The sequence below is a fragment of the Pinus tabuliformis genome, chromosome 6, assembly GCF_031772625.1.
Source record: "Pinus tabuliformis cultivar Carrire ecotype Pingquan chromosome 6, CPIR1, whole genome shotgun sequence".
In the NCBI taxonomy this organism is placed as follows: domain Eukaryota; kingdom Viridiplantae; phylum Streptophyta; class Pinopsida; order Pinales; family Pinaceae; genus Pinus; species Pinus tabuliformis.
The window spans coordinates 973,568,855-973,591,756 of NC_142292.1; the positions used below are offsets into that span (position 1 = coordinate 973,568,855).

Sequence of the window (22,902 nt, forward strand, 5' to 3'; positions counted from 1 at the left end):
CAGTATGTTCCCACAAATAATCAAGTTGCAAATATACTCACTAAAGCTCTAGGTAGAGCTAAATTCGTCTATTTCAAAGAACAGATGGGTATGGTGGAGAACCCATTTCAGTAGTTGGGACAGTTTATTTTGGATGCTTCTCAGTTGCAGTTGTTGCACTTGCAACAGCAACAGATGAGAGGGAGTTGTAGTGCAGATGCAGAGTTGGCAGCAGTATAGTAGTGTCAGCGGCAGCACAGATGCAGCATTAGAGTTGCGCAATGGTTGATGGGCAGTGGCAGGCACTCACAGTGGCCAGGCATCAGTAGCGTGACAGAGGGTGATACAAAGACAGGATGTTGTAGCACTTCGACACTAGAACACCTTCCTCGCTAAGAGGGAGTGTTAGTTTTTGTAGCATCAAAGGTCTCCAGTCTCGAAACTTTGTGGAGAGGCTAGAATACAAGAGTTCTCCAAAACCAGAAATCATTTATGGAAATTCCACCTAAAAGCGTCTCAATTAGATTATTAACCTATTTGTTAATGTTTCCTAAGTCTAAACTTAGGAAAACTGGTTAATTAATCAGAATTAATTAAGATAATGTGTGAATCATCTAGAAACTCACACAGATCGACAAGAAATTAATCTAGGCCCTTGATTAAGTTATAATCTTGGTCATTGGAGATCCAACAAAAGATTATAAGAAGAAGTCAGTGGGTAGATGGAGAATACACCAATTCAAACACTCAGTGATCTAGGCAGATCGAATTTCTAGAAGCAGAGTGATTTAGCAAGAGGATTTGATCCAGGATCGAGTATCAAGTGGCAGCGGAGTGAGGCAGTATTGCATTGGAGGTTTCTAGTGCCGAAAGAGTCAGATTAAGGGAGTGCGAGTTTGCCCAGAGGGATTGTGCAAGGATTGCACAGGCAACAACAACAGAACAGATCAATCTAGTTGGGGGAGCAGTCAATTCAATAGCTAGTAGTCGGGATTTTGATCAAGAGGACCAGTGAATCGTTCCAGAGCCACAAAGAAGCGAAGCGAAGATTTCAAGAGTTTCCAGAGGTAACAGCAGCAAGGCCTGCCCAAGTACTACACAAAAGCTAACGCAGAAGGAAGTGTGAATTGCTAAGGGGCCAGTTTTGGGAGTTGAAATCAGCTATGGGGTGAGGAAAAATCCTCGGAATAATTTTGCCAATGATTCTTTCATATTGGATTGCTAGTTTGGCATCCAATTACTCAGATTTGCTGCTGAAGAATAATAATAAAACCCTCATCTATTGCATCAATTTTCCAAAGTTGGGTTTTTCTGGGGACAATTGTCCAAAAATAACGGTGTCAAAATTCTTGTATGTGCTAGAATTTCTCAATTTCCAGTATTTTGTTTTCCGCAATATTTTTATGGTGAAAATTGCAGTGGTGATTTTATTCATTGTTTGCCATAGCAAATACACTGCATAATTAAATTTACAATTAGGAAAATAATTTCCAGTTGCTACAATAGATGAAATTTTCACACGTCCTAATGCCTAGGCCTTAGTGGTTTTGTATAAGTCTAGAGTCAATGTATATTACCATGACACTCATTATCCAAAGTCTTACGAAATTGCATTAGATTTTTCTAGGATTTTTCTAAGTTAAAATCTCTAAACTGTTTTTTGGTTACTGTAGAATTTCCTTGAAATTTTGCTACTGCTTGAATAAACAAATATGAAACTAATTTGTAACCACCAAAACACATAATTTCTCTGCCAATTTGCAGTAGAATAGAACAGAATTAAAAACACATTCATACGATACAATAACACAAAATTTTCTAGGGAACCCAACTGGGAAAACCCTTTACTTTGTTGTAGAATCTTACTAACAGAGATTGAGCAATTGATCTCTTTACATGGCTACAATGTTTCAATAGAGAACACACCTATTTCACTGCTTGACCTAAGCTTGAAACCTCTCTCCTTAAAGACCTAATCCTGCTCCCTAAATCCTTGCACAGCCTGAGCCCTATTTCCTAGTACTGAAAATCCCTATTTCCTATAGCAAAATAGGCTCATATTCTATAGGGATTTATCCATATTTCCTAGTGCATATCCACAAGGAGTTCTTTGCCTTAAGTTTGCATATAGGTTGCTCCTTAATACATTCTTCCCACAATAATATTATTCACATAAACTCGTGCTCAATAATGATGTACGATTGTGCCTTTTGACCTCCTTATAAGCAATTCGACTCAGCTAAATCTTGCAAGTTTATTTTTGGAACTCGGACTTGTGATTTCCTAGTTAACTGAGTCTAACTGACTCTTGTAACTCGTCCTAGCCACAAATAAACATTGAGACTTTTCACTTGTCCTTTTCCAAATCTAACTCGCACTAGGAGAAAAGCAAACTAAGCCTCCAACTATATGCATGAGTTAAATTGCTTCATGAACTCATCCTAACTTCGTAGGAACTCATGCATGCTAAAGGAAGATTGATCATGAGGTCTTCTTGACTAAGGCACAAGTCAAGAAACATTTCTCCCTACTATTTTCAACAGTTACCTTTTCTAAGCTACCATTGATATATTTGGCAAATCTTAGTGCAAATTGTTTGTTGTTTCAACAACAAATAACAAACATCTAAGAGAGCTAGCTTTAGTTAGCTTTTTCTTGGTTGTTCAAACTAGATTTTCTCATTTTTTTAAATAAATTCACTTGGAAAATTTCATATTTTGGGACTAAATTTTACAGGTGTTCCCAAAGTCATTTGGTACAAAAATCAAAGATTGACCCTCCAGCACAAAGAACAAGGAAGATCGAAATTTTTTGGAGATTTGTGCCAGTTAATCAAGGGATTAAAATTTTTCCACATGGATCAAGCCATGGATTGATGCAACTAGTCGTTATTTCCACTTGGAGGGGTTGATCCCTCTCACTTGCTATATATGGAGGCATTTTTCTCCTCATTCAATCATCGAAAAAAAAAATGTACTGAGCTAAGCTCTGCTGGAACATTTTGCATTAATAAAATGTCTTTGAGATTTCAATTCAAGGTGTCTCTCGCTTGATGATTCATGGTATGTGTTGAATGGGTTTAATGCTCTAATTTTGTTCTTTAACTGAAGATTATTGTTTCATAGCCAGTGGTTGGATTATCTATTAGCACAAATATCTTGCTTTAAGTATTGGGCTAGAATAAACACATTGAAGCTAGTAGATCTAGCAGGGATCTCTAGATCTCTAGTCTATTTGTGTGAATCGAACACATTTGAAACTAATAATCTATCTTTCGAGTGTGTAGAGACCTTAAGGTGATTAAGCCCTTAGGTAAGCCCCAAATTCATGGACTTTGAGGTAACCACACCTTGTTTGGACTCTAAGCTTATCTAACGATTTATTGTGTAGAATTTTGGCTCGTACATCAAGTAAAAATTATTCCTGTCAATTATTTTCAAATTTTATTTGGGTTAAAAAGATTTATTTGCTAATTAGAGCTTGGATTTTATTGTGAATAGTGTGAATAATTCGTAAATTAGTTTGTAAATATTTTCCTACTAACCCTTGTAATTACCTTTCTATTTTGTATATAATTTGGATTTTTGATATTTTATTTTTCAATTTTTTTCTAGATCTTGTGGATGGATATATCTATTTGACTTGCAGGTGCCATCAGCACAAGGATTCATGTACAAATCTAAAGCAAGAGACTTGAGACCCTCACCTAGCCTAGACGGCTAGGTTTTGGGCCTATATTCACCTAAGGAGGAGTCGTCTAGCCCTTTGGAGAAGAGTGTTCAACCAAGGAGGGTGGATCTAGAGCCTAGAGATCTCAATCTACAAGGCCTAGCTCCCAGATTCTCAACGCCTAGCCTCTAAGAGGGAACCGCTAGCCCTAGAGGGCTTGTTTTCTACTGCAACTAGGGTTTTTTTCAGAAGTATTTTATCACTAAAAGACTTTCAAGCCAATTTTGTGGAGGAAATCAAAATAATTGTGGCTCATATCAACTTTGTTGACTCGTTGAAGGAGGTTGCAGAGGAATTTGGCTTGGTCGTGTTACCCACCATTTTGTAGGTGATATCCCTAGGAGAAAAAATTTCTCCATGATGGTCCTCAGTCAGCAGCGACCAAAAAACTCATTATGTCATTTCTCCGCCATCTGAGCCAGCCATGTGATCCCTCACCCATCTGTCATGATCGTATATTTGAAGGTGGGCCTCCCAAACCTACAGGTACGCCTTGTCATTTGGTGATTGGGTATTTTAGTTTACTTATCATGGAAACTCTTGGGCATGGATTAATGGGGGGGGATTTGGCGGAAAGAGTGGACAAGGTTTATGCTCTTGTCCCCTAGGTCTCTTTTGGATGTTAACATTGGATCCTAGTCTCGTGAGATCTCTTTTACTGACCTTTGGGCTTTAGGGATGGTATTACATGGGAAACCCCGATTTTGGCTGTGTGGTCCCGCTCCCCGATCCAAATATATCACCCCCCCTTCTGCCCATTATAATCCTATTCATCACTCCTCCCACCTGGGTCCACATTCCTCCATTGGGTTTCAGCCACCCCCTCCCCATTGCTCACATCTTGGGTTGGGCCTGGAACGATGCCCAGAGGTTGATGCAAAAGAAAAGATAATAAAAAAAAGAAAATGCATAATTGGCCACATTTAACAGGAAATTGTACCACAAAATGCAAAAAATGGTTGGGACAAACACATTTAGCACGTGGGCAAAAGCCAATACATGAGCTCTACCCCCTTCCATGGCCATCACCCTGGTTCCTATAGGCCCTAGATGAGCCTCCTCTATCATTCAGGAACCCATGATTATCCCAACCCCTGGTGGGCGATGAGTTGCCCCACCTTAAAGGGGGTATCCACTGCTATACTTTACACATCATGCTCTCATTCCCTTGAGCCCTGAGCAGCTGACCAATGAAAAATCATAAAAGGCAAAATCCATATGATGAAGGGTGGAAAAATCAAGGTCGGGGTAACTCATGTACCATGATTGCTCCCTCCTACACATCATTTACCCTTTAATTAGCTATCATTGTACCATGGCATGTGACCTAGATTTTCCCCTTCATCCCCTACTCCATTCCACCACTCTATCACATGCCACCACCATTTGAAGAATGTAACATGGACATACCACCCCCTTTAGGAGCGGAAACCACCTAATAGGATGCTTGGTTAACCTCCCTTTGAGCTTGGAGACATTTACACATCCCAAAGCCCACTATGGAAGAGCATGCCATTATGAAGTGCCCACCTATTTTCCATGGTTTGTAAACTCTCTTACTTGAATTCTTTAATGACTTGGTGTACTGAAGGGCAAGGGGACGCATTGGATCTTATGCAAGATTACAGATGGCATCCATTTTGGGTTTGGTCTACCTATACGAGGTCCTAACCCTCCAGAGGGCTACATTGGCACATGTAGGGTGTGTGTAGAGAGCCATAGGCCTCCACAGTAGCAGAAAGCATTCCATGGATCCTCAGAGTCATTCATAGATTTCTCCTAGTTCACCTATTAGACAACGAATATGCACCTAGTTCACCATGCCCAGCTAGCTCCACAATTGCACCATACACTTGGCAGATGGTCCAATATCTATATGATGATGTGGCATCCCTTATATCATCATCCTAGCCCTTGCAGATGGTCTACAGGCATCTTCGATTTGTTTGGAGACCCGTGAGGACATTTGTGTGCCCCCACATCCATTTGGGAGCACCACAGGCTTATTACTTGGAGAATAAGGGGCGAATCCCTTGTCCACTATTTTTGGAGTCCTATTTCACATTATGGCGCCTATGGATTTCCTTAGGCCTCCTCTAAGGCCCTAAGACACATGTTATCGATCATTAGACCCTCTTGAGAGGCTTACTCCTTTGTTATTGAGCTTGTTTGGTGGGCTTGTCACCAAAAGTACTTGTTATTTTGCACACTATTTTATTCTAGGAGCTAACTTAGGCCAAAATAAGCTAAATCGAATTCATTAGACATTGTATAAATAGATGATGAGTTGATTTATTCTCTCATCATCACTTGGATTGGATCATATTCTCTTGTGAGATTTTTGCTATTCTCTTTGGGGGACAAAATTGGATGGATGAATGAATTTTGATGTTTGGATCTCTTCATTTTTGTCTTGGAGCTTCTATATTGGCATATGATGATGATTGGATATACTTGTTCTCACATGCAAGTTCTCTTTTAATTCTATTTTATCATTTTCTTATGTCACATGCATGTTACTGGGGAATTTTGCTATACTAAGCTCAAATTTGTTGCTTTTCTTGTGTGAAATGGTGGAAATTTGTCTTTTTATAGTATTGCATCATGTCATGGGCCATGTTTGAATAAGTGAATGTTCCTAAAGATATTTTTATCTTGATAAATCATCACATATTGCACATCAAAGTATAAATACCTTGAAGCAATTGTCCCATGCCCTAATTGCCATGCAAAATTGTTCTAAAGGCCTCCTTGATGAAGTGAAACCATCCCAAACATTGGAATTATCTTGACTCCATTTCTCCCAAAGGATTAGACACTGGTCCTTCATAGGTGATCACCCTAAAGCATATTTTTCTCACCTTTCTGTCTTTCTTTCTAGGTCTAGCCTACATAGGTCACCTAGGGCATCAATTATCTCACAATCTAGCAATCCAATCACTTTGATTTTCAGCCCACAATTGCATTATAGTTTTCTCTAAAGGTCATCCAAATTTGAAGAAAATCCGACGGTGGGATCTTGATATATTGTAAGCCCTAGCTCAAGGACCGTTTTTGGCCCTTGGCTTCCCTTAGCTAGTGACCTCATTTGGATCATTGTATTCTATTCCAAGAAGATTTTTCCATTGATCCTCTTCTCTTCCACAATTAGGTCAATCCCCTCCTTGAGTGACCAATCCCTCTTACTTGACCTAATTTTGGATCCACTTGGCCCAGTGTGGTCCCGCAACTTTTCAAAACTAATTCTACAAAATTTTCAAAACTAATTCTACAAAGACCATTTGGAAATCGAGTCCTCATAAGGGTTTTTTCTTCATAAGGGTTTTTAGGACTAGGTCCCTCCTTAAGAGGTCTCATTCCCATAACCCAGCCCCTAGGACCCTTTTAGCCCTTCTTAGAGAGCCTTTCATCTTGCCTCTGGGGCAAGCAAGCCATATATTGGCCCTCTTGTAAATAGGCCTCTTCAGGAATCACTCTTTTCCCTTTATTGACCCATTTATCTAGGTGAATCCCTTCATACCGGGTCTCCTCCCATCGGTGAAAGTCCGTAAAGAGTAGGGAGGTTTAGCTAAGGTAACTGTGGGCTATTGCTCCATTGTTTCCCTTGACTTGCAATGGCCCCTCTAAGATCCCCTTCTAGGACCCGTACTAGTTTGAGTGGTAACATTTTAGCGCCGTTGTCGGGGACACGAGACGTCTGTTTTGTTCCCCATACGACATATTGACATATCATTATTGGTGATGCCATTGGAAGAATGAAGCCCTAGTTCTTCATTAAACTTCAAAGTCAATGCTTATGAAGCAAGCATTTGTTAAGGCAATTTTAGTTCACCCTAGCAACTCCCATGATATATATAAAGATCAATGGCTTCTAAAAAGCTTCATGAGTGGTTTCCTGCTTTGGATATCACATGGGTTCTAGGATACCCAAATATCCTGCATTGGAAGTTTATGCAAAATATGCCACAGTTTGAGGGTGATCCATCTACAGTAATGGACCACATAGCAAAACTTATTAAGCATGCTTCCAAAGTTAATGTGGTTCATCTAGACAACCTCATGGAGTTATTTATTGCTTCTATTGAACACAAGCACCGAAGTTTGCTTGACTCGTGAGAGCCTGAAAGCATTTCATGTTTTATCGTGTTGCTTAACAAATTCATATAGTATAAGGGACCCAAATTCCAAGCTAATGAAGCTGCTTGTGAAAGCCTATAGGAAGCCCTCTGAAGGGAAGGTCTCATTAGTCAAGATGAAGGAGTTGGAGATAGCCTTGAGGATCTTAATGATGAGCAGGAAAATGAGTCCTCATTGGTCCACATGATGAACAAGATGACTTTGAAAACACATGCGCTTAGTCTATGGAAAGTGAAATTGAGACTTACCTTGCCTTTCTCGAGGATATTACTCCTGATGATTCTCCTTTTGAGAACCTTGAAGAAGGTGATCCCATTAGCCCCTTGAAAAATGACATTGTAGGTTATTTCCACATCGAAAAGGAGAAATGGGAAATTGTTAGTCCTCAATTTGACAGTGCTCCCATTTATGACACCGACAAGGAGGATGAGGTTGAGAGTGGTCCTCCCTTTCTCTCGAGCATTGTTTATGATGACATATCCATCGATACCCTTGGGAAGGAGAATTATCATTTTCCCTTGCATGAAAGGGAGCAATTGGAGATGATTGATTCTCCTTTTTGGGAAGACCCTATCTTTGATACCAACAATGATAGGATTGATAAGGCCCTTGCTCATACCTACCTCCCTTGTGATTTTGGGAGTATATTCAAATCACTTGAGCCTCTAGAGTTGGATTTTCAGGAAAAGGATCTCGTTGAGACTTCACCTTCCCCTTTGCCCTTTTCTATTGTTCATCATCTTGAGTCTTCATCAAATGATTCCCTCACCCCTTGTCATATGATCTCAAGTGACCATGAGCCCTTCCCCCTTCCGAGTATAGTGTCAAGGAAGAGCCCCTCATTGATTATACTTTACCTCCTTGGACACACCCTCAAGGTTTTGATCACTCCATGACCTCCCCTCTCCAATGTGACCATCACCTTGAGCAACCTATTTGTTGCACTCCTTCTTTCCCTCACCCTTCATTCCCCTCTCATCACAACCTTATGGCAACTACAAAGCACAATATTATGAGTAATGATCACGATAAAAAGTTCTTAGGGATAATCATTCATTCCACCATTGTGTACTTAGAGGGAAGGCTCTGCATCTCTAGATTGACTCGTGTTCCTTCTCTTAGGGATTCCTTTTACCTCACATGGAAACCATATTTTCCCATCTCCTGCCCACAGCATCCTCCCTGTGCTTGAGTTTGCATTCGCTTTGGGATTTGCCGCATGAGTAATCATATAGGCAAGCATATTTATATTGATTTGATGATATGTTGGTTGCACTGGCTTTATGATTACACTTAATATTAGCTTCATTGTATGCATGTTAGGTTAGGATGCATTGAATGCTCATTTTCTCATTAGAACTAACATCATATGTTATTTCTCGTGGTAGATTAGATGCATTTAGATTAAATTTGCATTATATTTACTTTCGTGTCGATTTTATGGCCCAACACTAAGCATGGATGATCATAAGAGACCATAGAAACGTGTTTCCCCATGCGTTTAGTATTTGGTATGTGTAAGTAATAGGTCTACGGTAACCAAGAGAATGTTGTTGTTTGCATGACCTCCCGTTCAAGTAGCTTTGTGCACTTGTCTAAGAACTCATGTCCCAGTTGGAGCCAGATGTTACCCACCATTTTGTGGGTGATATCCCTAGGAGAAAAAATTTCTCCATGATGGTCCTCAATCGGCAGCCATTTCTCTGCCACCTGAGCCATCCATGTGGTCCCTCACCCATCTATCATGATCGTATGTTTGAAGGTGGGCCTCCCAAACCTACAGGTATGCGTTGTCATTTGGTGATTAAGTATTTTAGTTTATTTATCATAGAAACTCTTGGGCATGGATTAATGGGGGGATATGGAAAAAAGAGTGGAATAGGTTTGTGCTCTTGTCCCGTAGATCTCTTTTGGATGTTAACCTTGTACCCTAGTCCCATGGGATCTCTTTTACTGACCTTTGGGCTTTAGGGATGGTACTACATGGAAAACCTCAATTTTGGTTGTGTGGTCCCACTCCCCGATCCACATATATCACCCCCCTTCCACTCATTATAATCCCATTCATCACTCCTCCCACCTGGGTCCACATTCCTCCACTGGGTCCACAAAGGGTCAGCCACCCCCTCCCCTTTGCCCACACCTTGGGTCAGGCCTGGAACGATGCCCGGAGGTTGATGCAAAAGAAGAAAAAAAAGGAAAAGCATAATTGGCCACATTCAACAGGAAATTGTACCACAAAATGCAAAAGATGGTCGAGACAAACACATTTAGCACGTGGGCAAAAGCCAATACATGAGCTCTACCCCCTTCCATGGCCATCACAGTGGTTCATATAGGCCGTATATGAGCCTCCTTTAGCATTCAGGAACCCATGACTATCCCAACCCCTGGTGGGCGATGAGTTGCCCCACCTTAAAGGGGGTATCCACTGTTATACTTTACACATCATGCTCTCATTCCCTTGAGCCCCGAGCAGTTAACCAATGAAAAATCATAAAAGGCAAAAGGCATATGATGAAAGGTGGAAAAATCAAGGTTGGGTAACTCAAGTACCACAATTGCTCCCTCCTACACATCATTTACCCAAGTATGGGCTTCCCTTTCATTAGCTACCCTTGTACCATGGCATGTGACCCAGGTTTTCCCCTTCATCCCCTACTTTGTTCCATCACTTTATCACATGCCACCACCATTTGAAGGATGTACCATGGACATACCACCCCCTTTAGGAGCAGAAACCACCTAATAGGGTGTTTGGTTAACCTCCCTTTGAGCTTGGAGACATTTACACATGCCAAAGCCCATTATGGAAGAGCATGCCATTATGAAGTGCCCACCTGTTTTCCATGGTTTGTAAACTCTCTTACTTGATTTATTTAATGACTTGGTGTACTAGAGGGCAAGGGGACGCATTGGATCTTATGCAGGATTACAGATGGTCTCCATTTTGGGTTTGGTCTCCCTATACGAGGTCCTAACCCTCCAGAGGGCTACATTGGCATATGTAGGGTGTGTGTAGAGAGCCATGGGCCTCCACAGTAGCAGATAGCATTCCATGGATCCCCAGAGTCATTCATAGATTGCTCGTGGTTCACTTATTGGACAAAGAAGATATACCTGGTTCACCATACCCAACCGGCTCCATAGTTGCACCATAAACTTGGCAGATGGTTCAGGATCTATATGATGATGTGGCATCACTTATATCATCATCCTAGCCCTTGTAGATGGTCTACAAGCATCTTCGATCTGTTTGGAGATCCATAAGGACGTTTGTGTGCCCCCACATCCATTTGGGAGCACCACAGGTTTATTACTTAGAGAACAAGGGGCCAACCCCTTGTCCACTATATTGGGAGTCCCATTTCACATTATGGCACCTATGGACTTCATTAGGCCTGCGCTAAGGCCCTACAACACATGTTATTGATCATTCAACCCTCTTGAGAGGCTTACTCCTTTGTTATTGAGCTAGTTTGGTGGGCTTGTCACCAAAAGTACTTGTTATTTTGCACATTATTTTATTCTAAGGGCTAAATTAGGCCAAAATAAGCTAAATTGAATTCATTAGACATTGTACAAATAGATGATGAGTTGATTCATTCTCTCATCATCACTTGGATTGGATCATATTCTCTTGTGATATTTTCGCTATTCTCTTTAGGGGATGAAATTGGGTGGATGGTAAATTTTGATGTTTGGATCTCTTCATTTTTGTCTTGGAGCTTCTATATTGGCATATGATGATGATTGGATATACTTTTTCTCACATGTAAGTTCTCTTTTAATTCTATCATTTTCTTATGTCGCATGTTGATGGGGAATTTCACTATACTAGGCTAAAATTCGTTGCTTTTATTGTGTGAAATGGTGGAAATTTGTCTTTTTATAGTGTTGCATCCTGTCATGGGCCATGCTTGAATAAGTGAATGTTCCTAAAGATATATTTATCTTGATAAGTCATCACATATTGCACATCGAAGTATAATGACCTTGAAGCAATCATCCCATGCCCTAATTGTCATGCAAAATTGTTCTAAAGGCCTCCTTGATGGAGTGAAACCATCCCAAACATTGTAATCATCTTGACTCCATTTCTCCCAAAAAATTAGGCACTAGTCCTCCATAGGTGGTCACCCTAAACCATATTTTTCTTACCTTTCTCTCTTTCTTTCTAGGTCTAGCCTACATAGGTCACCTAGGGCATCAATTATCTCACAATCTATCCATCAAAACACTTCGATTTTTGGTCCACAACTGCATTGGAGTTTTCTCTAGAGACCCTCCAATTATGAAGCAAATCCGATGGTGGGATCTCGAGATATTGTAAGCCCTAGCTCGAGGACCGTTTTCCCCCTAGGTTTCCCTTGGCTAGTGACCTCATTTGGATCATTGTATTCTATTCGACGAATATTTGTCCACTGATCATCTTCTCTTCCACAATTAGGTCAAGCCCCTTCTTGAGTGACCAATCCCTCTTACTTGACCTAATTTTGGGTCCACTTGGCCCCATGTGGTCCCGCAACTTTTCAAAGCTAATTCTACAAATATGATTCGGAAACTGCATCTGCATAAGGGTTTTTAGGACTAGGTCCTCCTTAAGAGGTCTCATTCCCAAAACCTAGACCCTAGGAGCCTCTTGGCCCTTCTTAGAGAACCTTTCATATTGCCTCTGGGGCAAGCAAGTCGTATATTGAGACTCTCTTGTGAATAGGCTCACTTGGCATACTTGTCATAGGAACTAGGCCTCTTGGCCTCAAGGGTTTGCTCTTCCCCCATCTTCATTCTCTTTTGACTGTCATAAAAATATTAGATCTGAAGTTGAACATAACAGTGGTATATCATTCAAGATCTAAGACAAGAACTAACCTATAATAAGGCAGATCACCTAAAGGTATCAAACACTAACTTTGAAGGCTTAAATCATTGTTCTAGTTGATTGTTTATGACTGTCTTGTACAGTTCTAAGGTCTGATATAAATTTCAGAGATCTGATATGAATGTTGCAGCAGTGTAATCTTTGAGATTTTGCTCTAAAATTAAGTCCTTTTAAGCCTAATACACTTAAGGAACATTAAGTAATCATTTAAGGGGTTAAATTATCTTGTTTGCAAGAAATTCTTGGGACTGTTTTCATGTTAATAGTGGTCTGATCTGATGGACATCATATCTGGTGCATTATCATTGTGCCCTTGAAAGCATTGGTCAACCTGTTGCATTAGTTTCTCTCTGCTCTTGAGAATAAGCTATCATTCTTGCATCGTTGCACTCTTGCATAAACATCTCATTGGTAGCTGAATGCATGAGTTAGTGTCTTCTTATATTGCATATCACTGTTAGCAATCTCATCTCTCCTTGTGCTTACTGGTTTTGGTTACAATTGTGCTAAAGGGAAAATTACAAATCTCTATTGTGTCTAACTGGTTTGTAATTGTTCCCATAATTGTGCTCTAATTTGTTCTTGTTCCTAATTGCTAAATAACATAAGAGGACTGGAATGTGATCTAATTGACAAATTGAGAAGCTCTAATAAGCATCTTGGATAATTGATATTGCTATCCTCGTTTCATTGGGATTATTGCCAAAGTGTTCTCTAAGTGCTTCTTTCAATTGTTATAGTCATCTTTCAAGTGATATTGTCATATTGAAGCATTTCAAATATTATAATCTCATTGAAGCAATCACTTATAATCTGCACCTTCATTCTAAGTTAGACGTGCATCTCTAAAATTTACCTCCAAGCATAAGCTTGGTTGTAGGAGAGTTAGGACCACCTTCTTCACACAATTTGAGGAATCCAGACCCTCATTCGCAGTCAACATAGCTGACATTGCAGTTCTCTTGTGGGTAATCCCTTGTAGGAACGGAGGCACTTAGGTGGTTAGAACCCCACTGGAGGTATTGGCCTTAGCCTCCTTCCTTTGGGATTCTCTCTACAACTTGCATTTGAGACTAGCTTCAAAAGAATTGAGAACAAGGATTCACCTAGACTAGGCATCTAATTAAAATTTACCAAGATCTTGCATCTCACATTAGATTAGGTCCCGCAATTCATTTAGGACAGACTTTGCACCTTGCAGCAACTGTTCATCCAGTAACTTGGTGCATTAATTGTGCAAGTAATTAATCTTGAAGGCACTAGTATCTCATTTATAATCTCAAGAAATCTAATCTTCTTATGCTTAATAATCTTACTTGTCACCTAATTTTAAATCAAGTTGTTAGGTCATTTAGTTGTACCTCCTTAACTTGTTGGCTTCCAACAAGTTTCTCATCATCTCATTCATAGGGACTACCCCCCTTAGCCTACATTTAGGATATAGCTTAAACGGAGAGGGCAGGGATCAGAGTGACAACCCCTTCCCTAAGCGTTGTCGCATAAAGTTGTACAATTTGAGCGACAACAAGGTCAACGGTCCATTTCCTTTAAGGGTACCAAACCTTCTAAAACATCGTTGTAATCTTGAGGGAGCTAGTGGGAGTCCCCTAGGCATCCCATTCCCACTACCTCAGGGGGATTTAGTGTTTTGTCTCATTTTCAAGGTTTCCCTAATTAGGTTAAAATTAACTTAAAGGAACAAACCCAAGCACCACAAAACATTCATTTTCTTAGTTTAGATTTCATTCAAATTGTTGATTAGATTTCATTTTTTTTTAAATAGATTTCTTTTCTACAAATAAGATAACAAATTTTCCCCTCCAAGTTCTTGTTATGCTCTTGGCCATCATGATAAAAAGCTTGACCTTTGTCATGATTCAGAGAGGAACTTGTGTTGGCTGAATAGTTTAATTAGGAAAAACCTTTCTACTTTTATTGTGAGTTTGGAAACACTTGTTGTTGACTTGTGAAATCAAAGGATGCCATGAAACCAAGTTTCTTCCTATTGGATCTCCAAGTGACTCATTTGTTTTCATTTGAAGGATAAAAGCCACAAACGAAGCAAACCATAGATTAATTTACTCTTCTTGCAATCACATGTGGATTAACATATTTGCCTCTCCATTTTGCAGTTTGCACTCACTTTAATACTTCCAAGTGAACTCAACCATAATAAACATTACCAAGAGCAACTCTCCAAAACATTCGACGACATATTTTATTTGGGCCACGATTACATTTGCTCAAGTTTTTTTCAACAACTCAAGCATTTACTTTTGGCAATGGTCTATCTTGTTATTCAAATTTGTCATTTGATTATCTACTTGTCAATCATATAAATTATATGTTGTTGGTTAATGTACTCTTGAGTAATCGAATTAACTCCTAGAATAATTTCTTATTTTGCTATAGCCTAATCAACCTTGGTTATTTTTGGGGACTACCCCCCCTTGGCTTCGCTAGGAGTTAGCCTAAACAGAGGAGTCAAGATAGAGTGACAGCCAACTCGACTGAAAACTCGCCCCCAAGGCTACACCCAGTGGATTGAAGATTTCTTCCATGTGACCCAAGGTGTGGATTAGGTGGTGCCAACACATTTTGGCGTTGTTGCTAGGAACAAATCTTTTTAGACCTGGAATATGATTGTTTTCCTTTTTGTTTTTTCTTTGTTTGATGTATGATTTTGGTTATTAGAACTTGATTTGGATCATCTGGTGACTCCACTATTAAAAACTTCTACAAGAAGAAACTCGAAGGGTTTGATCGATTTCATTCCTAAACTTGAAGAGGTTACTCGAAATAGATTAAACAAACTTGCTTCTCGTAGACTCCTTGGTAATCTCAAAGACAGATCAATCTCTGATATCAATTTACTTTTTGGTTTAAATAATTGTCAAATAGAAATGGATGATCGTTATGACAGTATTGATTTTTCTACTATTAATGGTTATCCTCATGCTCTACCTGATAAAGCCTTGGAGAAATTACCATCCTTTCAGGGGAATAATGTAATAAGTGCCAAAACTCACCTAAGAAATTTCAATCTCTGTGTTAGTAAGTGGTGTAATGAGAATAACCATGAGGATGTGAAGATGAAGTTGGTTGTTGCGTCTCTAGAGGAAGATGCTTTAAATTAGTTCATAAAACAAGATGACAATAAGTTCACAACTGTCAAACAAAATGCAGATACCTTCAATGAGAGATGGGGCGATAAGAAAGAACATCAGCACTTGTTGGCTTCACTTATCACAACAAAGAAGAATGAAAATGAGACAATGGAGGAATTTAATAAAATATTCAATGATTTGATCAAAAGTTTTCACACTAACATTAAACATCTTGACGCCTCTATTCTCATTTATTATATTGAGGACTTCAGTGATGACATGAGATATCAACTAAGCGATAGGGAACTGACAAGCCTAAAGGCTGCCCAAACAACCGTGAAAATTGATAAAAACATGCAAGCCTCAGGTAAATCAAACCTGTCGGGTTTCACAAGGGGAACTCCTTCAAAACCTCAAGAGCCTAAGAACAAAGCAGTCAGTTAAGAAAATAAAGAATCATCTAGTGACCCTTTAAAAGAATTGACTCAACTAATAAAGGCCATGGAAGCAACCATGCTAGTCAGATGAGTGTCATGCAGAATAGGCTAACAGCCATGTAAAGGTCGCAAGAAAATAAGTTCCATCCCAGACAAACTGATAGGTGGCAAAAGAAAGGGCATCCCCAATATCAAAGGCCACCTAACCAGTTGGAAACAACAAATTTGGTTAAGCACCAAGCTCCTCCTTTTTGAAGACCTTGCAACGAATTTCATGAAGAATCCACTTGTCCTATTTGTTGCCAAATCATTGATGAAAAGCCTACAGGAACAAGTAGCATTAATGAGTATCTAGAGCAGATAAATATGGTGAGCAGAAAGCATATTGTTTCTATGCGACATTGGATAGAAAATATGGAGAGAAGTCAAACTACAAATAATGTGATTGTTGCTTATGATAATGTTACTAGAGTTTATGGTTTGAAGCCCACACCTGAACAAATCCTTGAGATGGAAAGGCATAGGGGAGTGACTTATCAGAGAAAAGGGAGTAAGGATCAAAGTAAACCTCAACCGAATGTTCCCGAAGCTTTCAGCCCTTCAACTTCAGATTTAAACATTGATTTAATTGGTTGGATAAATGATGCTAAAGTTTTGGTTCCAATAGCAGAGCTCCCCAAGATACCCTCCCAGAAACAAAAGTTGCTAAAATCCATAGAGGTTCCTCGAGGGAAAAGTAATGAAAATTTTTTGAAGGAGAAAATGAATATGCAATTGTCATTTTGCAGAGCATGGATCAGGACAAGGGGAATGAAAGCATCAACTTTTCTTCATCTCTTTGCTAGAAAATGATTATCTTCTACATAACTGCATGCTAGAATCAGGTGCCTCCTCAAATGTTATGACTGAGAAGGTCATGGAGCAATTGAATTTAAGGATATCAAGACCCTACCATAACACTAGGTTATGGTTAAAGTCGACCTAGTCAACTTATGTTTGTCCATAACCCCTCCTATGGAGGGTACTCTGCCTCTTGAGTTGTGTATAATACATAAGAGTTATTTGTAAATCATTATCTTCTGATCTTCTTGACCATTCTTTAGCCGGCCCTATACGCATCATTTTTTTAAGTGTTTTATAACTAAGAGAACCAATATCTTTGGTGTTCACTTGTGCTTGGGCATTTTTCTCTCTTTCGTGCATGATTTGTTTTCTATCTAGCACTCCCATGGATTAGCTCTAGCACTGTTGGAGTCGCCTTGGCTGTTATTGGCAGATTTCTCTAGGGTCATACTGTTATTTTCTCCATTTATTGCAAATTTTAGGGTTTGATGGTTGTTCCAATGTTCCATTCAATCCCTCTCTATCATGAATCTCAACACTAATTGTAGCAATTAGTTCATAACAAGCAGGATAAAATGGATTCTACAGGGGTTGGAAGGAATGAAGGTATCTTTCTTGCGCACAAGGAGGTCAAGAAATAAGGTGGTAGAGTGGTTAGCTAAACCATGCCATCCAAGGAGAACAGGAACTTATGATTATTAAGGTCAATGGGATGATTAAGATACCAATTCTTGCATTTAAGGGCATATTCCTAGGAAGAGATTGCACTGCATGCAGAAGTGATAGCTCGCATGAGGAGAGAAAAGGGAGAAGTGGTGGGCATGACAAGGCAGGTCGATGCCATTAATGACAAGGATAGCTAGATAGAGGTATGAACCAAATGCAGCATCAATTTGTATCAAGGTTAAAGTAAGAAGCCATAAGTTGTCACCCTACAGTAACTGCGGGAGGAGAGTGAGGCAATTTATAGCAAGATCTCACCAAGATTGGACATAATGGAAAGGAATGTGGGGAATGCGAGATGAAATAGATAATTGTCTATGCACACGGGGTAGTTGAATTGGTGATTGCCCTGTTATGAAGAATTATATAAATGAGGAAATCAAGGTTCAAATCCCTCTGGGTCAAACCAACAAAAAAAAATAGATAATCGTTGAGAAAGTTGCAATAGTCTCTAAAAACATACAGCTTAAAATGGAAATCCTTGGCAAACTGGAAATGGAGAATGAAGAGGCAGCGGAATGGAAGCTGACTGAGACAAGCAAGGCTGAGAAAAGCCCTTTAAAGTTAACAAGAAGTTGAAAACGATGGCTCTGGACCAGAGCATCAACGGTTCAAACATCCAGCAGATTCTACATGATGTAGCCAACATCAGAGCCTGTTTTATGGGTGATGTAGAAGTCCTTGAAAAAAGCCAGCAACATGCATCAGTCCAAGCAGATGGAATAGTAGCAGAACGTCCCCTCCACCAGCGCTGTTCTGGTCCTTCCGGGTCAAGATAAGCCGTTCAATGTTTATCTTGTTCTTGGCTACTCAAGCCAAACACTGTGTCTGTTCTTCCCTTGGATTGTGTATGCTGGGCATATGCGAATATGTATGCAGGTGTATGTGGTTTCTGTATGTCTGTTTTTATAAGTTTCTCAGTGTTTTTGGCAGTAGAGAGGTAATGAAATGTACAGGAAGATAGAGAAAGCTCAGACAGAACTGAATTTTGTACTTTTTGTTATGAATAATATAATTATTAAGATGACTTTTAAGAATAAATGGTTCAACAGGAGTAGGAAATCAGTCTTAGAAGGGCATATCTGTAAGACCCTGTGACAAATAGATGTAACTTCATCACCTTTCATGAATATTTTTGGCAATATAAAACGCTTTTTTCTAAGAAAACTAATAATAACTATAATTCAATAGCTGTTTAACTAAAAAACCACTTTTTATCATAACTCCAAACCAAAGGATTGCATGTTATGCATGTTACAGTTATATAAAGAGATATCTCACCTGCAATGTAGAATTTTCACATTCTTCCAAGGATCTCAGAGCCACTTTTGCAGCTGCATTTTCGGCATCCTTTTGTTTCCTATGAAATTCCTCGGATTCGAACACTTGTCCGTTGAACGTAACTGTTGCTTTAAATCGGGGAAGATGATCAAGCCCCTCTTTTGTGCATACATAAGAGGGGAGTGCCAAATGATTTTTTTGGGCAATCATCAGTAGCCTTACCTTCTCCATAAAATAACAAGTCTGCAAATCTCCTCCAGATATATTGAATTACCGTGCAGGGCAGAATAGGAAGCCTATAGAAAGCCCAATTCATGGGTTGAATTCGAGTGGAGGAGTGACCCTTCAATTTCCCTGAGCAACAACAGGAAATTTAAGGCCTTTCGAAACCCCAAGCGTCCCAAGGATATTTGACAGGAACGTTAGCAGTCATAATTTACTGCAAAGAGCGCGCGTGTGCTGCTTGGGTACTGTGTACGAGTGAATATAACGATACGTGCCAGGTTTCCCAACGATTTTATCAATACCAAAATCGGCCAATGAGACTTACCAGAGACTTCCCATATTCATTAATCTAACAAAACTCAGCATACTCGTGTTTCACGTTTATGTGGATTAGTCTTATGCTGATGAGCCTTGAATGTATATGGGTAGAGTTACCTTCTCGAGTCCCACGACATATACATTCAATTCTGTACATAAATGCATCCATTATAATATTGTTGTATTAGTACAGACTTTTATTAATTATTAGTCAAAGGCTAATATTTTAGATGGTAGCACTCAAAAGGAAAAATCATAATTTTTTTTTTTATCAGAGGTGTAAAAATTAAGGATGAAAACTAATTATAATTTTTATTAGAGGTATGAAAATTAGAAAATTTAAAAGTTATTGGTTGTTAGTTGTTGATGGTGGAATTGCAGCAAATAAATATGTAAATTTGATTGTATGTTTAATAGTGTATGATTCGTGTTGATGGTGGAATTGTAGCAAGTAAATATGTAAATTTGATTGCATGTTTAATAGTGTCTGACTAGTTTTTTTTAAATAGTAGGAAAAATTACTATAATTTAGCTGTCAAACTAATATTGGGGACAATGATTATTGGCTCATTATTATTATTTAAGGAAACCACTTGTAATTACTAGTTGACAATCCTTAAAAAGGCAGGCTTTTTCTCTGCACCATTAACTTGCATGAGCTTTTAACCAAGCAAAAGCAATTTTAAAGCATATGTCGAGTTACTTCACCTTTCTTTTTTTAATTTTGATATTGTTTAAAAGATATTTTACTATTTTGATATAGTATTTATTTTTTCTATTTGTTGTTTAATAAATGGTTTACTCCATAGTTTTATATATGTGTGCACTTTAAAGAGGGGGGAATTTTATTAAATTTATTGGTTAATAGGCAATATAAATACTAACTAATAGTTGTTATCCACAAATATGAGGTGACTCATCATCATTATTTAAGAAAAACTATGGTACCTAAAATAATTGTTTAATATAGCAAATCTCTCTCTCAACCATTATGTTGTTTCTTTATATTAAGAAAGACAACTCATCAACTTGTTTTTTGTTAAAAAAAATATTCTTTTATAAAGGTGAATTAATGCCTTGTTGGAGTAATATGGGCTAGCAAGTGCCACTATAACACCAATGAGTTAGCAAGAGGCAGGGTGGGGAAGCCTACTCTTTGAATCTCTTTTTTCCTTTTTTTCTTTTGTTTTTTATGATTGGGTTGAGCCTAGGCCTTAGGATCTCAAGATCAAGTTGTTGGAGTAATCTGGGCTACGATCAAGGTCAAACCTAGTGGTTGCCACTAAAATACCAATGACTTAGCAAGAAGTGGGGTGGAGAAGCCTACTCCTTAAGTCTTTTTTTAATATATTTTGTCTTTGTGTTTTCTTTATAACTAGGCTTATTAGATTTAATCCACAGTGGAGCTTGGATGCACCTTGGGATAGTTTTAATTCCCCCAAAGTGGCTTCCATCCTCGACCCCTCTCCATGAGGTTTGACCCTTGCAAAGATTAAACCCTACACAAATCAACTAGTCTACACCTCATAAGTAGCCTATACTCCTTGAGTGTTATCACAATAGGCCAAAAATATTCCCTTGTAGAATTTGAAACTAAGTATTTATTGGAGACACCAAAAATAATTAGCTATATTAAGAATTGGTTCAGTCCATCAGTTTTACCCAAAATTTAATAAAAATCCAAAAAATTATAATTTTAAATGGTTAAATTGAAATTATCCCAAAAAAACCATCACATTAAATTACCTCATATTTATCTACTTATTAATTTATTTTATAGTCTACTTCTTAATTTGTTTTATATTATATTTATCTACTTATTAATTTATTTTAATAATAATATCCATTTTTAAGGTCACAGCCAAGCCAAACACCAAATTGGTGCATGAGACCCCCTTGTTTGTGGAATAAGGAACCCAATCTCCATGCAGCGATTTGACTGCTAAGTCTACAAAAGCATACATACTCTATCCCCCTCTGGTTTTGAATATGTGACCTCTTAAAAAGAAACACATACTCTTAACCAGTAAACCCTACTCATTAATTTATTTTATAAATTATATTTTAAAATATTAAATAAATATTTTTCATTAAATTTATTTTTAATTAAATAATATAATAAAATATCTTTATATTTTAAAATATAATAAATAATAATAATGCATTAGTGTTAACGTTAAATTTTCCGATGGCATTAATAAAGGAAAACGATTATTTTCTAATTCAAATCATGGCTCTATATTTCTTAGCTTGAAAATTTTGAAATAACGAAAACAAAGTATGTCCAATTCAAAATTAATTTCATTGGCTTCCTTACTTAATATTTTGAAATTTTTGAAATAATGGAAATAACGTAGGTTGAAATGAAAATTAGTTTCATCGACTTCCTGGCTTAATATTTCTTAGTCTGAAAGCTTATTATTGTCTAAACTTTCATATATTGTAAACTTTGAACTTCCATATAATGATATGAATAACTTATAAGAGTAAAAGTTTGTTGAGCAATCCAAACAAAATTCTCTCTGCTTGGGTGTGTTCCCTTGTGTGGGTCATTGGGTTAAATTGGTCTATATATAAATTTAAATTTAATTAGAAATTTAATTAAAAATATTAAAAAATAATAAATTTAATGAATTAATTATATATGATAAGAATTTTGTTAAAATTGGAAGTAAGATTAGAGTTTTACTATGAAACAAAATTTTGTATAGTAAAATAATATTTTTAAGGGTTGTCTTAATTTTGAAATTTTAATTTTTAATTAGCTAAATTATCTACTTCTTAAAAATATTTGGATATAATAATTGCAAGTAATTTGAAGCGAACAATTAAAATAAATATAACATATTTAAAAACAAAATTTTATGTATTTAAAAGCTGAAATAAAATTAATTAAATTTAGGAATTAGTTTACAATGTTATAAGTATTAAGAATAAATCAAAGTTTTTAAAATGTTTTTGAAATGACTGGTAAATAAAAAATGTGGTATATTAGTTTTCTTCATAATATTGCATAATATAATTGAACTAAACACGTGTATTTTTATTTTTTTACATCAAAGCTATATAATATCACCTACTTAGTGGCCAAGCTCATGTGCCTACTTATTTTAGGGCTCTTACTATTAACAATCTCATAATGAAATTGTTTTTCGCTAGATTAAGCCTTGAAAAGTGCATAAATTTCAACTTTCTTGTTAAAAGAGGTACCAAAATTTAAAACATAATAATAAATAGTTTC

At 37.8% G+C, this 22,902-nt stretch overlaps 1 protein-coding gene across 1 annotated transcript in view; it reads right to left on the minus strand.

Moving 5' to 3' along the window:
- LOC149262243 (double-stranded RNA-binding protein 5-like) overlaps nucleotides 1-19,772 on the minus strand; it is a 96,684-nt gene extending 76,912 nt beyond the window's left edge. The window contains exon 1 of the mRNA XM_089383654.1: nucleotides 19,119-19,772. Coding sequence (XP_089239780.1) covers nucleotides 19,119-19,349 — 231 coding nt within the window. The 5' untranslated portion in view covers nucleotides 19,350-19,772. The remainder of the gene's footprint in view (nucleotides 1-19,118) is intronic.
- Nucleotides 19,773-22,902: the final 3,130 nt, after the last annotated feature.